We start from the raw sequence: 17,866 nt of genomic DNA on the forward strand, positions 1-17,866 counted from the left end.
ACGTTTTCAAGTTGATTATAGTGATGACTGCAAAACTGTGAATACAGTAAGAGCCCTGTATCACCAGGCCAAAAATGTGAACTTTTAAAATATTATGTAAATTATATTTTCATAAAGCTGTTGTTATTTAAAAACAAATCCTCGAGGGCTAGGGTTATAGCCCGGTAGAGCGCTCACCTAGCACGCATGAGGCACTGAATTCGATCTTCAGCACCACATAAAAAAATAAGTAAGTAAAATAAAGATATTGTGTCCATCTACAACTAGAAAAAACTGTTTAAAAATAAATAAAATAAAGGTATATAAAGGTATTGTGTTCACCTACAACTAAATATATATATATTTTAAACACACACACACACACAAATCCCCTCTAGCAGCTCCCTGGATCAGAAAATACAACTGAAACTGCTGAGCACAAGAGGTACTTTTTTTTTTTTTTTTTTGGTACTAGGGATTGAACCCAGGGGTGCTTAACCACCAAGCCACATTCCCAGCCTGTTTATTATTATTTTTATTTTTAGATGGGGGTCTCACTAAGTTGCTTAGAGTCTTGCTACATTGCTGAGGCTGGCTTTGAACTTGTGATCCTCCTGCCCAGCCTGCCAAGCTGCTGGGATTACAGGTGTGTGCCACTCTGCCTGGTAAGAGGTGCTTTCTGGTGTGGCCTATTTCTAAGCTTATTTCTGCCATCTTCTGGAAATCTTTACATAGACCTGCCCACCTGCTTTCCTTCTCCCAAGCTGGCCCTAAGGACTTGGACTCAGTTTTTTTGGAAAGGCCTCTCCGCTACATCAATTGTCCCAGGTCCATTTGTCTTTTCAGACTCCCATCACAGATTCAAGTTAGAGATACCTGTGGCTACCTCTCTAGTATTCCCTTTGAATAGAAACCTTTACATCTACCTCCTGAGTGGCTAGGTGGCCTGCCTGCCTCTCTGGCTACCAGAGGGTCTTGGGCATGCTGGGCAGAGCCTCTGCTTGTTTTTCTCCTGAAACTAGGGGCTCAGAGAGACCACTGTCAAGGATGGGGGTCTGGAACTGAGGCATGAGGACATGGCGGGAGAACAAGTGGGGTCATGTGTTGAACGTGAGCAAGGAGACAGAGTGAATTGGGCCAGAAAGGAAAGCCAAGACAAGTGGCTGCTGAGAGCAACCCAGTCCCTGACCGCCAGGTGCAGCCAGTGCCAGGCTGGTCTGTGGTTTCTTTATCCACCAAGACTCGTGGAGAGTTGCTCTGCGGTGTTGGACTCAGTTTAGCGAGCAACCTCTTCCTTCCTACCCCGTCACCTGCCCTGATTCAGACGTCTGCTCCTGGGTACACAAGTTCCTGAACCTCCTCTCCCCACTGGTTTCCCTGAGGCCATGCTGGCCTTTGTGGCTTCCCCCACCTCCCAGTAGAGATGTTCACAGAGCATTCCTCATGTGGCCTCAATTTATGGTCACTTATTCTGTTGCCTCTTCTAGGCCATGGGCTCCTCAAGGAGGAAAATGGACTCGTGTTTTTATTTTGAGTTTTTAGCACTATATCTGCCATACAAGCATTCAAGAAAAGTCTGACAAGTTGGGCATAGGAATGTACACCTGTAATCCCAGTTATTTGGGAGGCTGAGGCAGGAGTCTGAGGTCAGCTTGGGCAATTTAGCAAAATCCTGTCAATCAAATGTCTGATAAATGTCAGTGGTTTGCTGCTCACCCACAGTTCTGAGGGTCTGAAAGCTAAACCTCAGGTGCTTGGTGCAGACCCAGGCATCCTGGAGGACCTGAGCCAGAAGACATCAGCAGCTACACACTTCCCTGACGCCTGACCCTGTGTGGGTGGTCTCCTGGGAGGGACCCTGGAGAAGTTCAAACAGTTCTTCCAGAATCAGCCGCAGCTTCTCTGCTTCAGTTGACGTCAGTCACATCTAAACTCAGGGGCCAGGCTCCAGAGCAGAATCAAACTGACTGCCTTATGTAGGTCCCTTAACCAACTCACTCCCAGTGCCAGACCTGGAGCATGTGCTTACTGACCGAAGGAAGACTTCCTCCATGGTGGTGACAGAGGCCCCGAAGCTGGCGATGCCCAATTCCTTCTGCTTATTTTCCAGTTTAGTGAAAAGACTTTCAAACCTGAAAAAAGACCCAGAGTGATGAGATGCTCCTCAGAGACTTCCTAGGCAATTCTTTCCAATATAATTGCCTCCAGGTAGGATGGGGGAGGGGCAAGGGGGCACCCAGCTGAGGCAATTCTTAAAGCCACCAGGCCTAGAAATATTTCACCTCCTACTGACAGGAACCTCAGAGAGGTGAATCAGTTGGCTATGTGCTTCTTCATCATTCAACACAAAAATATTGGGGAAAAAATTCTACTCAAAGCTGCAGCTGTAGGGCTGGGGTGCAGCTCAGTGGAAGAGCATGTGCGAGACCTGCCTGAGAGCCCAGGTTCCATCCCCAGCACTGCAAAGAAAAACAAAAGTGCTGCATCGGAGACATAAAATGCACTCCCCATCCTGCTTCTGGGGAAGCAAAGTCAACTCCTTTCCAAAAGGAAATTGGTAATAACTACCCCACTACTGGGTGGGGGGATGTGGGACAATCATTGGAGATCTGGACAAGTGTTTTCTAGGAGGATGATTCTTAGCATATATTTTGGAGAACAACATGAGTGCATGATGATGAAGCACATGTTAGATTATCAACCCAAGTCGTGGAGCATCATGCAGCTATAAAAGCAAATGATCCATGTGCAGCTCAGTGATGGAATGCTTGCTTAGCATGTGTGAGGCCTTGGGTTCTGTCCCCAGCACAGCATCAAACAACTCACATTACTTAATCAAACATATAGCATGATGAATTGTACTTTTAAGATATAGACCCTGGGCTGGAGATGTGGCTCAGTGGTACAGTGCTTGCCTCACATGCATGAAACCCTGGGTTCAAGCCCCTAAACTATACCCAAAAGATATAAATCCTGCCCAGGTCACAAGATGGTGGCAGGGGCCCTGGGGAGGGGGAGGCAGCAAAATGGCAGTTGACCAGAATGTGTAGCCACATCCCTTTGAGTCCACTCTGGGCAGACATTATTCAGAGAAGTCTTTTACTTGGTGTGGGTGGCTTGGCTGATGTCCCCAGACCTGTGATATCTGCTGATGCAAGGAGTCCCCTGGACTCCTGTCCACTCCTCTGCTGACCAGCCCACCCACCTGTGTCAAGCCTTCCTCCAGGCCTCCCCCCTTGCCTCTGTGGGACCCTTTGGCCTGGGAGTCAATCCAGCTGCAGAAGAAAACACTCTCTTGCTAGTGTTATCCCAGGGGGCTAAGAGAAAGGGGACCTTGTGCAGCCTTGAAACCTATGAGTGCAGTCCCCCAGGAATAATTCCAAGCCTTTTTGTTATCAAGGTTCTCTGTTGAACTATATCCTGTTGCCCCTGCATTTTCTCTGCAAAACTGTACTGATGAAGGGAATCATTCACTTTCAAAGTTAACAGAGACATCTACGACTAAGTGTACAATAAAATCTATGTCCCATTGATAAAAAAATCTACCTACCTACTCACCCACCCACCCATTCCAGTACCAAGTGTGAATGAAAAGCTTGGCTTTCTCCCCTGGCCCTGGTAGATCTGCCCTTGGTGACAGTGCCATGGCGGGTGCCCAGGCCTCACATTTTGAGACAGAGAAGTTATGTACATTTGTAACTTGTGTGCAAATGCACATTCTCAGCACCATGATGTATCTGAGCACTGCTGCTGCTGCACATGTTGAACCCTATGTTAGGATGGAGCCACGGGCTGGGTATGAACAGGAGGCAGGCACCAAGCACCACTTCCTCCTCAGCTCCACCCAGGAAGCCTGGCACCTGAAATGCAGGTGAGCAGGTTCCACGTGGGCTGACTGTCCACAGGCCAGGGGCTGGGAGATGGCCATTGGTTGAGCCAGAGAGGGACAGTGGGCAATTCTGAGCATGGAGCTTTCTGGCTCCCTTCTTAGCTCTGCACCAGTGCACTTCCCCTGAGAGGCATACCATGTGCCCATATTTCTAGGACGCATACCTGTGCGTGCTCTCCTTGGGAAGTATAAAGGACAGCTCAGCCCCAACACTGCTTTCCAGTGTGGCATTGGGGACATGGTGGTGCACCAGCTGGGAGATGCCTTCAGGGTTGCAGTGTGGCTCCTTTACCAGCGTCATGTGATAGCCAGCACCTGAAACACATGAGCTGAGTGTGAGAAATGTGACTGTCTCCATACTGCACTTCCTGCCCTTGCTGTGGACTCTTAGGTTCACGCCAGGCAGGCTCATGGGAAAGAGGCTGGAGAGCCAGAGCAGAAAGAGGCAACTGAGCCAGAACAGCATCTCAGGGCTCCCCTGTATGTCCTGGGACCTTGCTTCCCACACCCTTGCTGGGGAGAGTAGCTGGGGGACCTGGGATGTTGAATGCAGCCAGGAGTACCTGCTGGAAGCTAGAGCCTTTCTGAGGGTACAGCTACAAGACAGAGACCCACCTGAGCAAGAGCCTGGGTGTCGAGGGCATCTGCCCTGTGGGATTTATTTAGAACATTACTGCAAAGCTCACAGAAGACTCGGCAGGAGCAGCAGCAGGGGCTGCAGGCTATACTGCCACATTCAGATCCCTACTCAACTCTTGCCCAGTGTTGCTTGGCAGAAAATGGGACTTCCTTGTCCCTCCTCAGACATAAGGACACTGGGCCCAGGAAGAGCAATGGCTCAGCTGACTAGGCACCAGGCAGGAAGTAGCAGGCGAAACTATCAAACCAGAAATGGCTCCTGGTCCCCCAAGACCGGCCCCACTTCTTGAAAAGGAAACTCCTGTATTTTTGCTGGGTATGCTGCCACCCAGCATGAAGGTGTCCACTCCAGCTTCCCTTCCAGCCTGTATTAGCCACAGAGGGCTGTGTGCTGGCCATGGGTAGGCCAGTAGAAGTGAGTTGTAAATTGAAGGGAGGGGTGGTCTTGTGTCCTGGTGTGGGGGAGGCTGGACATGGCGCCATCTTGAACCAGAAGGGAGGCCACAATCACCCCGCAAAGTAAGGGGCCTGGATCCTGACCCAAACCTTCACCCACTGGTCTGGGCTGTGCCACAAGCCATGCCCTTTCTGGGAACTGTAATGTCAGACAACATGCTACTTCCCCTTGGCATCCTACTTGTAGATGAACTGGAGCCCAACCACTCAAGGCAATCTGCCTCACTCTCCTCCCTCATTCTCATAGGCCCCTCCACTGGGGTGACCAAAGTTGAGAGGAGGCCTCTCTCTGCTGGTCTTAGGGCCCCTCCCAAAGGCTAACAGTGGGTAGTGCCTCTTGGCACAGCAGACAGTGGTGCTGACCTCTATCCTGGGATTGAGACTGGGTACCCCCACCTACTGCTCACCATATTTCTGCTTGAGGAACAGTGATGACCCACAGCACTGCAGCTCCCCCTTGGCCATGATGGCAATGCGGTCCCCCAGTAGGTCAGCCTCGTCCATGAAGTGGGTGGTCAGGAGGATGGTACGGTCACTCTTCTGCTGCTGAAGAAGGTCCCAGATGGCCCTCCTGGAGATGGCATCCATGCCTGAGGTGGGCTCGTCCAGCATCAGCACCTGGGGGCACAGGCACAACCTGGTGACAATGGGAGACCTGTGTGGTGGGATCCCACAGCTGGAGTCCAGGGATTTGCAGAGCTGGTTCAAGTTCCAGAGCCTGAGGCCTCTGGGCCTGCTGCCCTGTGTCTGTCCACTGTGCTGGTGGAAGCTGGGCCCCAATGCCCTGTACCTTGGAGCCTGCTATGAGGGCGATGCCGATGGACAGCTTGCGTTTCATGCCCCCACTCAGGAACTTGCACCGTGAGTTGTGTTTGTCCTCCAGATTGAGGATGTGCAGCATCTGCTTGACTTCCTCAGGGCACTTCTGCTGAGACAGGCCTTTCAACTGAAATGGCAGGGGACAAGAGATGAGACCTGTGCTGCAGAAGTTACCCAATCCCATCTGGAAAGCTTCCTGGCCAGAGATACATCTCCTGCAGTTGCAGCACTCTGCTTGCCCACTGCCTTACTCTGGTTTTTACAGAGCACCTCCTAGAAACAGACTTTGCCTTGCCAGGAGGCTAGTGACACACAGACAAGCTTGGAACCCACACATCAGCAGCAGAGCACCTAGCACCCTCATGTCCCCGTCACCCATAAGCTCACCTGCGCATAGAAGTAGAGATGTTCCACCACCGTCAGGTTGTCAAAAAGAATGTCGTGCTGGGGGCACAGGCCCAAACTCTTCCGGATTTGAACCATGTCTTGGGAAATTTCATACCCACTAATATATGCACGTCCACTAGTAGGGGGAAAGAGTCCTGGGGCCAACCAAAGACCCCCGAATTCCGCATGAAAATGTTGCTCATCAGCCTGAGACATGATGACCCCCTCCACCTTGGTCACCTGGTTCCTTCCATTTTACAAAGGACCCTGCCCTTGTGAAAGAAATGCCTGCCCCCCACTGTGTTGTGCTGAATCTGTCTGGGTAAGAGACAGAGGAGGGATGGGGCCGTGGCCCTGCCACAGGGTGCTGCAGCTACTCAAGGATGACAAACATGCACTTGCATGCACAAGTACAGGTAGTGCCAAGTCCTTCACACTCACGAGGCCCCACAGATACTGCCTGTGCCTCTGACAGGCGTCTGGGTGCTTAGAGAGGACAAAGGGCTGGTCTTTCAGGACGAGCTTGGGATAATATGATATGGGGTGTGCCTGCTCCTGTGTGACTTGAGAAGCCTTGTTCTCACTGTTCCCACAGGGCTTGGGCATTCACAGACAGGCTGAGAGGAGGTCAGGGGTGACTAGACAGCTCCCCCCACGTCCCTCTGGGCTGAGGACTATTGGGATTCCCTGTGGCTGGGGAAGGACTGAAGGCTGCATGAGGGGGTGAGGGCTGGTGTGGAGCAGTGCTATGGGGAGGGCCTGCTGGTTGCAGGTGGCATGCAGCTGCCCCTCACCTGTGAGCATGGCAAGGGTGGTGGTCTTCCCTGCACCGTTGTGGCCCAGCAGGACGGTGATCTGCCCCTCATACAAGTTCAGGTTCAGGTCCCTGACAGCTGTCTTGTCCTTATTCCCCACTTGGAACACCTGGGATTTGCAGAGGGCTGCTCTGGACTTCCTGTGGTCCTTGGGGCCTCCCTCTCCCTCTGGAATGCAGTCCCATGTCCCAGGACACCAAGGTCGACACTGTAGTGTGCCAAGGAAAAAAGTCCCCTGCCCCACCCCCACATGTCCTCCTCCGTGTCTCTTCTCCGTAAGGAGATCCAGAGGCCCTGGAAGCCTGGACAGCAAAGCAGAGCACACTCTGGGGTACTGGCAAGAGGCAGAGCCAGGACTATATGTTTGCTGAAGTCACCCTGAGTTTGACCCCATGCTGGGTACTGAATCCAATAGGGAGGGTGGTCTGTGACCTGGAGAGTGCATCAGGAACAGCTGAAGGACCCCTGCCCTCCTCCCCTGCTGCTGTCCAGCCTGCCCCCGCCTTCCCCTTCTGTCCACACAGGGAGGTGGCACCTTGGACAGATGCTTGATCTTGATCCCTGCCACCAAGTCCTCGGGCTCAGCTTCAAAGTACTCGGTTCTGAGAGCTTTCTCAGGGTCACTGTCTTCTTCTTCTTTCCCAACAACTGTCCTCGGGTTCCCACACCAGTAGGAGGGCTAGGATGGAGGCAGACGGTGTCAGAGTTGTTCATGTCCATTCCTTTTGTTTCTGACCAATAAAGCAATCTCCATAACACACTAAACACACACAGCAATGTGACCTAAGTCTTATTCTTCCAAGGAACACAGCGCGCGACAGCTCCTGACTTGGAGTTCCCCGGCGAGGCTGTGAGCCTCTGCTTGGGGACAGAGTGGTAATTCACAGGCTTATTGTGAATGCCAACTCAGAAGGGAGAAAGGAAAAGGAACTTGCCTGCTCTGAGGTCAACATGAAGAGAGGCTGTGGAAGGCTCCAGCCCAGCCAGCCCACAGGGATTGCTTCCCAGCCTAGCTACCCACAAGTTCACACCACACAACCAACAGCAAGAGGGGCCCCAGAAGCATCTTCCCCCTCACTCAGCTCTGAGGAGGGGCTCGGCATAGAGCCATAGCCCTCGCGTGCTCTGCTCTAGGGCAGCCTCACGCCAGCAAGACAGTGTGCAGGGTGTGCTTAGGGGTGGTGACTTGTCAGCTGTCAGCTTTGTTTCCAGTGCATTCCCAGGAGTGCCACAACCTACTGGTGCTAAAAGACATGCTTTTCATATACTTAGTGTGACTCTGAAATCAAACTGCATCTAAGGGTACAATGCCAGAGTTCAAGGGGCAATATTTCTCTTCCATGGGAATAGACAAGTAACCATTGCTTCTGCCCACCCATTGTTACCTTAGAGCTGATGAGATACAGGAGTAGATGCTTGGTAAATGTTGAACCAAAAAATGAAAAAAGAAGTGCCCTAACTAACCATCCCTGGGAGCTGGTTAAGTGCCTGCTGGTAGATTCACACACTGGGGTCCTGTATGATCACTACAGGTGAACTCATAGAGAGGTATATGCTCAAGCATCAAGTATTCGTAAATAAATAAAACTTATAAATATGTGTACATAAAGATGTAAAGCTGCCAGACTCAGTGGCGCATGCCAGTAATCCCAGTGGCTCAGGAGGCTGAAGCAGGAGGATTGCAAGTTCTAAACTAGCCTCAGCAATTTAGCAAGACCCTATCTCTAAATAAAATATAAACCAGGCTGGGGATGTGACTCAGTGGTTAAGCATCTCTGGGTTCAATCCCTGGTACCAAAAAAAAAAAAATCTAAAGTTCTAAAGCTATGTGTATAAGCAAAGCAGACACACAAATATATGTGTTTAAGATATCAAGATGTGAGGCCAAGTTGTGGCTCAGTAGTACATTGCTTGCCTAGCATGTGTGAGGCACTGGGTTTGATCCTGGCACCACATAAAAAACAAAATAAAGATATTGTGTCCATACACAACTAAAAAAAATATCAAAAAAGAAGATACCAAGGTGTGCTGTTAGGTTAAAAAAAAGCAAGTTTTAAGCACTTTAAAATATGATCATGAGGGCTGGGGTTGTGGCTCAAGCGGTAGCACACTCGCCTGGCATGCGTGCGGCCCGGGTTCGATCCTCAGCACCACATACAAACAAAGATGTTGTGTCCGCCGAAAACTAAAAAATAAATATTAAAATTCTCTCTCTCTTTAAAAAAAAATATGATCATGAAGCAAATGTAGCTACATCTCATGTTCCTCTGCATGTGCCATGTGACAATATGGGCACAGGACAAGCCTGAAGAGCCACAGCTAGAGAGTCACAGTGGGAAGTGCTATACATGCCTCAGTTGAACATTTGTACAAAAAGCTGTATATTTTGTAGGCAGAAAACCTAAAACAATATCTTTTTATGATCCAGGAAGCAAGTGGAGGCGAGTGGAGGCCGGTGGGCTGTACTGGTCCCCTCAGCTCTGACCCTGGGTGGGAGCGGGCCTTCTTCTCTCTCTGAACCAACCCCAAAGGCCCTCACAACCCACAGCTCACCATATACAGGGCAGGTTCTCTATTCCATGGAAGTGACATCTACACCCCCTAACAGAGGTAGCCACTCAAAGGGCAGGGGCATCAGTACTCACCATGAGAAAGAAGTACCAGGGCTGGGGCACACCGAACTGGCCAGGGAAGACAGCCTCCACATACCAGGTCACCAGGCCATAGAGCACAGAGTCCAGCAGCAGCATCCCCAGCACTTGCCCAAAGCAGAAGTCATCATCCACATTGACAGGACTCAGGAGGTCTCGCCACTGGATGCCCATGCCTGGAGGACAAACCAGGAAAATGGCCCCAAAGTGGGCAAGCTGGGAGAGCCCAGGACTCCAGGGACCCTGATGGCTTCATTGTGTATGCTTCCCTTCCCAGCTTCATAACAAATCTGATAACTTCCCTCAAATCTTTAAGGCAACTGCAGCAAGTTACAGCACCAGAAGTAAGCTCATAAACAAACTAGATGGGCTTGTGCTTAACTTGGTGACGTGTAAAAATGCATGTACGGACTTGGCGCAGTGGTGCACGCCTGTAATCCCAGTGGCTCCAGAGGCTGAGGCAGAAGGATTGTGAGTTCAAAGCCAGCCTCAGCAACTTAGCAAGGCCCTAAGCAACTCAGTGAGACCCTGTCTCTAAATAAAATATAAAAAAGGGGCTGGAGATGTGGCTCAGTGGTCAAGTGCCTCTGAGTTCAATCCCTAGTATCCCCGCCCCCCCAAAAAAACATGCATGTGCGTGCGCGTGCACACACACACACACACACACAATTTGGGGAAGATCAGTGTGAACCAAGATGCATTTTAGTCTGTTTTGAAACTCAGAGACCTGCTGGGTGTGGTGCTGTAGGCCTATAATCCCAGCAGCTTGGGAGGCTGAGGCAGGAGGATCACAAATTCAAAGTCAGCAACTCAGCAAGGCTATAAGCAACTTAGCAAGAGCCTATATCAAAATGAAAGAAATTTTAAAAAGGCTGAGGCTGGCTGTGGTGGCTCATGCCTATAATCCCAGAAGCTCAGGAGGCTGAGGCAGGAGGATCATGAGTTCAAAGACAGCCTCAGCAAAATCAATGTGTTAAGCAACTCAGTGAGACCTTGTCTCTAAATAAAATACAAAATAGGGCTAGGGATGTGGCTCAGTGACTAAGCACTCCTGGGTTCAATTCCTAATACCCAAACACACACCACACACACACACACACAAAAAAAAAAAACAAACAAACAAACAAACAAAAAAAAAACCTGAGAGGCAGAGGCCTCAGGCATATATGAAGCTCTATTTAGTGGAGCTCACAATTAGCCCACATCACAGTCTACACATACTGGGGACCTGAGTCTCTGGCCATCTCCTCTTGGCCCACAGGCCCCAGACTGATATGATTACTCTCTAGCCCTGATGAATGCTCACTTTCAAATAGCTGGAGACTTAGCAGCTTTAAGAAATATTTAGTATAGGGCTGGGGATGTGGCTCAAGCGGTAGCGCGCTCGCCTGGCATGCGCAGGGCGCTGGGTTTGATCCTCAGCACCACATAAAAATAAAATAAAGATGTTCTGTCCAGTGAAAACTAAAAAATAAATATTAAAAAATTCTCTCTCTTTCTCTTAAAAAAAGAAAGAAATATTTAGTATAGAACTATAGAGGTGCCATATAGTTAGATTCCTCTTTAGAATGGCCATTTACTTAGTTGTTTATTTTGCAGTAGCAGGAATTGAACCTAAGGCCTTGCTTGGCAGCACTTAGCTACATCTCTGGCCTTTTTAAAATTTTAATTTTTACACAGGTTCTCACTAAGTTGCCCAGGCTGGCCTCAAACTTACAATCCTCCTGTCTTCCCAGTAACTGGGATCATACGCATGCACCACCAATCCTGCCAGAAACGGTCTCTTAAAAAGTATTTTAGGGGGCGCTGGGGCTGTGACTCATGGTAGAGCACTTGCCTAGCATGTGCAAGGCCCTAGGTTCTATCCTCAGCACCACATAAAATAAAGAAATAAAATAAAGGTATTGTGTCCAACTACAACTAAAATATAAATATTAAAAAAAAAGTATTTGAGGGGACCGGGGTTGTGGCTCAGTGATAGAGTGCTTGCCTAGCATGCATGAGGCACTGGGTTTGATCTCTGGCACCACATAAAAATAAGCAAATAAAATAAAAGGTATTGCATCCATCTACAACTAAAAAAATATATATTAAAAAAAAGTATTTGAGGGGCTGGGCTTGTGGCTCAGTGGTAAAGCGCTTGCCTAACACATGCGAGGTCCTGGGTTTGATCCTTAGCACCACATAAAAATAAACAAATAAAATAAAAGTATTGTGTCCAACTACAACTAAAATACATACATACACATATATATATATATACATATATATATGTGTGTGTGTATATATATGTATGTATGTATGTATATATATATATATATATATATATATATATATATATATATATATATATAAAGTATTTGAGCCCTAGAAGGGTCTGCTCATTTATGAAGTCTACATTTTATCAGCACCATTAAGCACCATTAAACATCAACATATATATTTAAAAGCTGAAGTGCTGGAAGACATTGCCAACCAAAGAAAAATATTCTAATTAAAGATGAATCAACACTAAATGTTCCAGAGCTTTGGAAACTATGACAGCTAGGAATTGCAAGGGGCTACGGATTGAATGTGTCTCCAAAAGTTCATGTGTTAGAAATAGTCCTCAGATGGCCCTCATGAATGGACAAATGCTGTCTTAAAAAGGGCCTTCAAGAGTGGCCTCACTCTTTTGCTCTCTTCATGAGGAACAGCATTCAAAGTGCCATCCCGGAAGCAGAGACTAGATCCTCAGTGGACACCAAAACTGCCAGTGCTTCGGTCTTGAACTTCCCAGCTTCCAGAACAGTGGGAAGTTTCTTTTCTTTACAAATTACCTAGTCTCATGAATTCTGTGATAGAAGCACAAATAGACCAAGATGTGTGGCTGGAAGAAATGAGAACATTTGGCCTAAAAGAGAACATCTAAACGGGACAGGGCCGAGACCATCTTACATGAGCCACAGCAGCCTACAGAAGGTACAAGATGCTTCTTTCCTTCCAGCAGAGCCAGAACAACATGCAGAAGCCCCAGGAAGGACAGACAAGCTAGGCACCTGCCATGAAGTCCTAGCTCTGGTGTGCTGCTCTGCCTGCTTATTGCTTGGGGTTAGTCTAACAGCTGGGGGTACTTCTGGAGAGATGCTTCCTGGGCAGCTAGAGCAGCTTGTGATGAGGTTGATACTCACCTTTGGCTTCGAATTTTCCTATGAGCTGGGCTCCCATTGCCATGGCAACATTGGACAGGAGACAGGAAAAGAGCTTCTGGGTCAATGTCATCCAGTTGTACCGAGGAGCCACAAAGAAGTAGGGGATGTAGGTGAAGAAGTAGAGGAAACCGCCAATGGCTGCTGCCATGTTAGCTGTGGGGAGAGGAGAGCACAGGGCGTACAAACCTGCCAGGGTGCTGTGCCTGCAGCAGGGTTCATGGCCAGCCTAGGCCCTAACCAAGTCCCAGTGCTGGGGCTGCAGGCCAGGGATCGCAGCCTCTTCCGTTCCCCTGGGACAGTACCCTGCCTGGGGTCTCCAGCCCCCTCCTGCGGGCCTTCCACCCAGTCACCTCCTGGACATACCACATCGTGTTAATTACTAGTGCTGAACTTGGATTCCCACTTGAGACCCTTCTTGCCCTGTCTGACCAATCTCTCCCATTTGTTCATTCATTCATCTATCAGATGCCACCTGGTAGGTGCCACATGCTCTTCCAGGTACCAGGGAGAAGGCTGCACACAAAATGGAGTGAACTCCCACCCCTCCCAAGCCTTGATTCTAGGGCACGTGGAATGGGAAGAGAAGCGCAGAGTGCTCAACAGGGACATGGCTGGGAAGAGTGGCAAGGTTCCAGCTAGAAGAGGGAGGCTTCGAGAGGAACACGCAAGTGAGCGAGGAACAGCACAGGCAAGTGGCCAGGTGGCAGGGGTGCAGGGGGACAGCATGGTACTGCTCTACCCTGTGGCACTCAGGCTCTGTGATCTTTATATCTTCACATCCTTAAAAATTAAGAGTATGAGGGCTGGGGTTGTGGCTCAGTGGCAGAGCGCTTGCCTCACACATGTGAGGCACTGGGTTCAATCCTCAGTACCACATAAAAATAAATGAAATAAAGGTATTATGTCCAACTACAACTGAAAAATAAATATTAAAAAAAATTAGGAGTAGCAGTAGTAGTATTTGTGGTACTAGGGATTAAACCCAGGGGCACTTTTCCATTAAGCCACATCCCCAGACCTTGTTTTTTTGGGTTTTTATTGAGGCCAGATCTCCCTGCGGTGCTCAGGACCTCACGAGTTGCTAAGGCTAGTCTTGATCTCAAGATCCTCCTGCCTCAGCCTTCTGAGCTGCTGAGATTACAGCTGTGGCCACTGCACTTAGCACCTCCTTAAAAATTATTTAAGACACCAAAGGCTTTTTCTTTTCTTTTCTTTTTAAATATTTTTCTTTAGTTGTAGATGGACACAATGACTTTATTTTATTTATTTATTTATATGTGGTGCTGAGGATCCAACCCAGGGCCTTACATGTGCCAGGAGAGTGTTCTACTACTAAACCACAACCCCAGTCCAAGGCTTTTTTTCTTTTTAAAGGTTATTTATATTTAGTCTATGATAAAGTAATATAAGAACATTTAAAGCTTTTAAAAATTTGACAATAGGGGCTGGGGTTGTGGCTCAGTGGTAGAGTGCTCGCCTAGCATGTGTGAGGCCCTAGGTTTGATCCTCAGCACCACATAAATATAAATAAAATAAAGGTATTGTGTCCAACTACAACTAAAAAATAATTTTTAAAAATTTGACAATAATGAACTCATGATATATTGAAGTTTTTAATGAAACACAACCATGTTTCCCACAATTGGTGAGTAGCATTGTTTCACATTTGTGCAACATCTGCAATATCTGACTTCACAGATGGATGCTCTTGGTTGCCTCTGTGTCCATTGTTTTTTTTTTTTTTTTCAAAGTGCAGATGAGCAGCCGGAAGAGCAAGGGGTGTTATATTAGTTACAGACACTTGTAGATATTCTTATTTGAGTCCACACCACACGTGCATTCAAACTAACAAACAAACATGCTGTACTGTCTTGCACCAAAGGGCACTGGCTTTCCTTGCACTTTGAATGGATTTTTACTCCTGCATGATTTTGTAACATGATGCGTGTCTGTAAAATATTGCATCAGTTTGTAAAATATTGCTCATTGGATTATGCAGATCTTCCAAATACTGACACATTTTATTATATAATTTTGAAGCAGATCGCATTCATTAATATCACCAACCTCATTAAAAAACTCTTGAATTACTGGGAAACTGTCAAGCTTGTGGTGTTAGAATTGACTTTGCAAAATTCTACATTTTGCTTGAAATCTTGACATCAGACATCAGATCTGTAATAAAACATTCCTTAAAAGAGATGGGCTCAGATTTGAAAAAAAATGCCTATCAAATACCTACATGTGAATAGCTATAATCTGACAGCCACTCCTTCAAGCAAAAATGAAAAAGTGGCTAGTTCAGCTGACAACTCAAACAGCTGTACACGTTGCTCCTGCAGTTAATCCTACTCAGTATGCAGTACTAGTACTTTATGTGTACATCTTGTTCTGTCATTAGAATACTAAAAAAGTATATTCAGGAGTAAAATAAAATTAATAATTTTATAAAATTAATAATTTTAATAATTTTATCTGTTCCACCAAGGAGGTTCTTGAGTGAAACTGGCATTCTTGTTTGTCTGTCTGCTGAGAGTGTGTGAATGACCAGCATGGTCTAGCGGCACTGTGGAGATTCAAGCCTGGGGCCCAGTGGTTTTACCCATGTTGCCTTTGCACTATCTCAACCAAGGACAAGGTAGTGGAAAAGGCATCTGTGTAAATAAGTACTGACCACTATTCAGGCTCCTTGGGGATCCCTAGGCAACCACCTTTTGAGAGTCCCTTTCCTAGGCAGAACCAAAAGCCCCAGGAATGGAGTGAGACAGGGACTGTATGAATGGGAATGGAGCAGCAGAGAGTCAGCTTGTGGCCACCCGGGCAGGACCCAGCCAGCCACGGCAGGGGCTTCAGCTCTTCTGCTTGACATGGTCTTGGGGACATTTTGAGCAGAAGTGACACAAGCTCTGACTTGCATCACCCACTTGGCTACACAGGTCTAGGGTGGAAGCAGAAGGACCACTTTGAGGCTGTTACCACCATAAACAGGTCAGGGAGGACAGGGCTGGGGCCCCAGTGTGCAGTGAGGAAGCTGTGGTGTGACTGGAGCTCAGACACCTCGAGAAGAGGGAGCGGGTGGGATTCCCTGGTGACTAGATGAAGAGCAGGACGTAGGAGAATGGAGGAGTCGAGGGTGATGCCCAGGCTCCAGGCTGAGCAGCCAGAAGGATGAGTTGACACTTACAGAGAAGAGGGAGGAGTTTCTGAGGACAAGGGCAGGAACTCAGTTTTGAACACATTCAGGCCAAGATGCACATATTGAGCACCAATAGGAAGGAAGCTTCTGGGTTTGAGTCTGAATTTCAGGAGAGAAGCCTAAGCTGGAGATCTAAATTGGAGGATTATGAGTATCCTCAAAACTGTCCATGGGAAATGGTGTGAGCAGAACAGGGAAACTTCAAAATGAGAATGCCATGGACTTTCAGGAGTAGATGAACAAATGTTTCCGTTGAAAAAAGAAATTTTCCCCAAGAAAATGTATAAAGAAGCAAGAACAAGTAGATATGTACAAGAATCAACTAGATAGTTCATAAAAGATAAATATAGTCATGGAATAAGTCTCAACAGATGAGAGACGCTGTAGACACACACAGAGGGTGTTAGGCACTCAGAAGCGAATGCTCAGGAATTCAGATGGAACTCAGATTTCAGAGACATACAGACAGTTTGAGAAGCCTGGAGAAAGGTCTAGAGGAAGAGAATGACAGGGATGACGAAGCCAATGTGACAAGATATTAACTGGGAAAGACAAGTCCTCATATGGAAAACACTCGAAAGTAAAGGGAAACCACACCTCAACTGCTGGTGGACATTTGCCAACACCACGGGTATCGGTAGTAATGAAGCAATGTCACAGTGCAAGAGAAACTCTGGCCATGGAGAATTCAATATGCAGCTAAAATATCATTGAGAAGTGAGGTGAAAGAACACCACCTCCAGTCATCCAGAAACAATTAGCCACTCACTGATCCCCACAGAGAGGACAACTCAGGCACAAAAGTCAACCTACAACAACTTGAAAGGAGCAGAGCACACACACACAAAAGTAGTGCACACACGAAACGTGCACATGAATGCAGATTAGCTACCAACTGCTTATGTTCTTAGATGATGAAGCAGACGGTGACGATGAAGCAGATGGCACAGTAGAAGGCTCAGGGACTGTCAGTGACACTCTGTGTGGCACAGGTGAGGCAAACCTGGGAGGAGTCTAGACACACTGACTTAACTTTCTGGAAATTTCAAAGGTAAGTATTTAAGTTCAACACTCAGGATAATCACCCAAAGAAGAGAAATGCAATTGACATTTTCAAACCATCAGAGGTGGAAGAACTAGAGGGAATTCTCAGTCCAACAGAAGGTGGCAAAGAGAAACGATGAATAGAACATGAAGAATTCAGACAGCAGAAATAACCTCAAATGTAGCTGCAATCGTAAGGTGGGTGAATAGATTAGCCCTCGCTTTTGGCTCCTATTAGCATCCAACTTGGCATCCACACTTGCCTTCTGCCAATTCCTCTTTACTCTAAGCCTCTCTCACCCTTCTGCCTGGCCCACACCAGGTGCTCTGTCTCCTGTCCTTTTTCCAGCTCCTTCCTGGGGGAAGTCCCATGAAGCTCTGTGGTGGGGCCTTTGTTGAGTTCCTATAAGTCTGTCCCTCAGTGATCTAACCCATTAAGTCCAGCCTAGCCTTTCAGGTATCCCCGCTTTTGGCAGCTCAGTCTCTGGGTCATCCTGCTTCAATACCTTTAACCCCTTAACTTTGCATAAATCTGCTCAGTTTCCCAAGAGTTGGATTACCCCCATGGTCCTCTGCCTTTGGGGGAGAAAAATGACTCACCTTTGCTGAAGAAGGTGCTGACCATGAAGCTGAAGGAGATGGAGGAGATGGCAAAACACAGCAGGAAGGCCAGCACCAGGGAGGGGTCACTGCTTGAGAGCACTGCCACGTCCTTCTTCACCTGCAGGACAGGCCGCCAGGGCCAGATGTGGGTTGGTCAAGAAAGGCAGAGGTAGACTAGGAGAAGCCTAAAGGTCCCA

The 17,866-nt window shown here is 47.9% G+C and overlaps 1 protein-coding gene across 5 annotated transcripts in view; it reads right to left on the bottom strand.

Annotated features, from left to right (window-relative positions):
- The window catches only part of Abca3 (ATP binding cassette subfamily A member 3), a 49,766-nt gene that overhangs the window by 13,976 nt on the left and 17,924 nt on the right, over nucleotides 1-17,866 (bottom strand). For all 5 annotated transcript variants that reach the window (XM_046442949.2, XM_046442929.2, XM_058579099.1 and 2 more), the window contains 10 exons: nucleotides 17,667-17,787; nucleotides 12,806-12,979; nucleotides 9,630-9,811; nucleotides 7,520-7,663; nucleotides 6,964-7,093; nucleotides 6,170-6,324; nucleotides 5,754-5,909; nucleotides 5,371-5,581; nucleotides 4,033-4,183; nucleotides 2,013-2,111 (listed from right to left, as the gene is read on the bottom strand). In XM_046442949.2, the coding sequence (XP_046298905.1) occupies nucleotides 2,013-2,111; nucleotides 4,033-4,183; nucleotides 5,371-5,581; nucleotides 5,754-5,909; nucleotides 6,170-6,324; nucleotides 6,964-7,093; nucleotides 7,520-7,663; nucleotides 9,630-9,811; nucleotides 12,806-12,979; nucleotides 17,667-17,787 (1,523 nt within the window). The remainder of the gene's footprint in view (nucleotides 1-2,012; nucleotides 2,112-4,032; nucleotides 4,184-5,370; nucleotides 5,582-5,753; nucleotides 5,910-6,169; nucleotides 6,325-6,963; nucleotides 7,094-7,519; nucleotides 7,664-9,629; nucleotides 9,812-12,805; nucleotides 12,980-17,666; nucleotides 17,788-17,866) is intronic.

Source organism: Marmota monax, unplaced genomic scaffold (assembly GCF_021218885.2).
Source record: "Marmota monax isolate L192 unplaced genomic scaffold, Marmota_monax_Labrador192_F-V1.1 WCK01_AAM20220418_F8-fsc00035, whole genome shotgun sequence".
Classification (NCBI taxonomy): Eukaryota; Metazoa; Chordata; class Mammalia; order Rodentia; family Sciuridae; genus Marmota; species Marmota monax.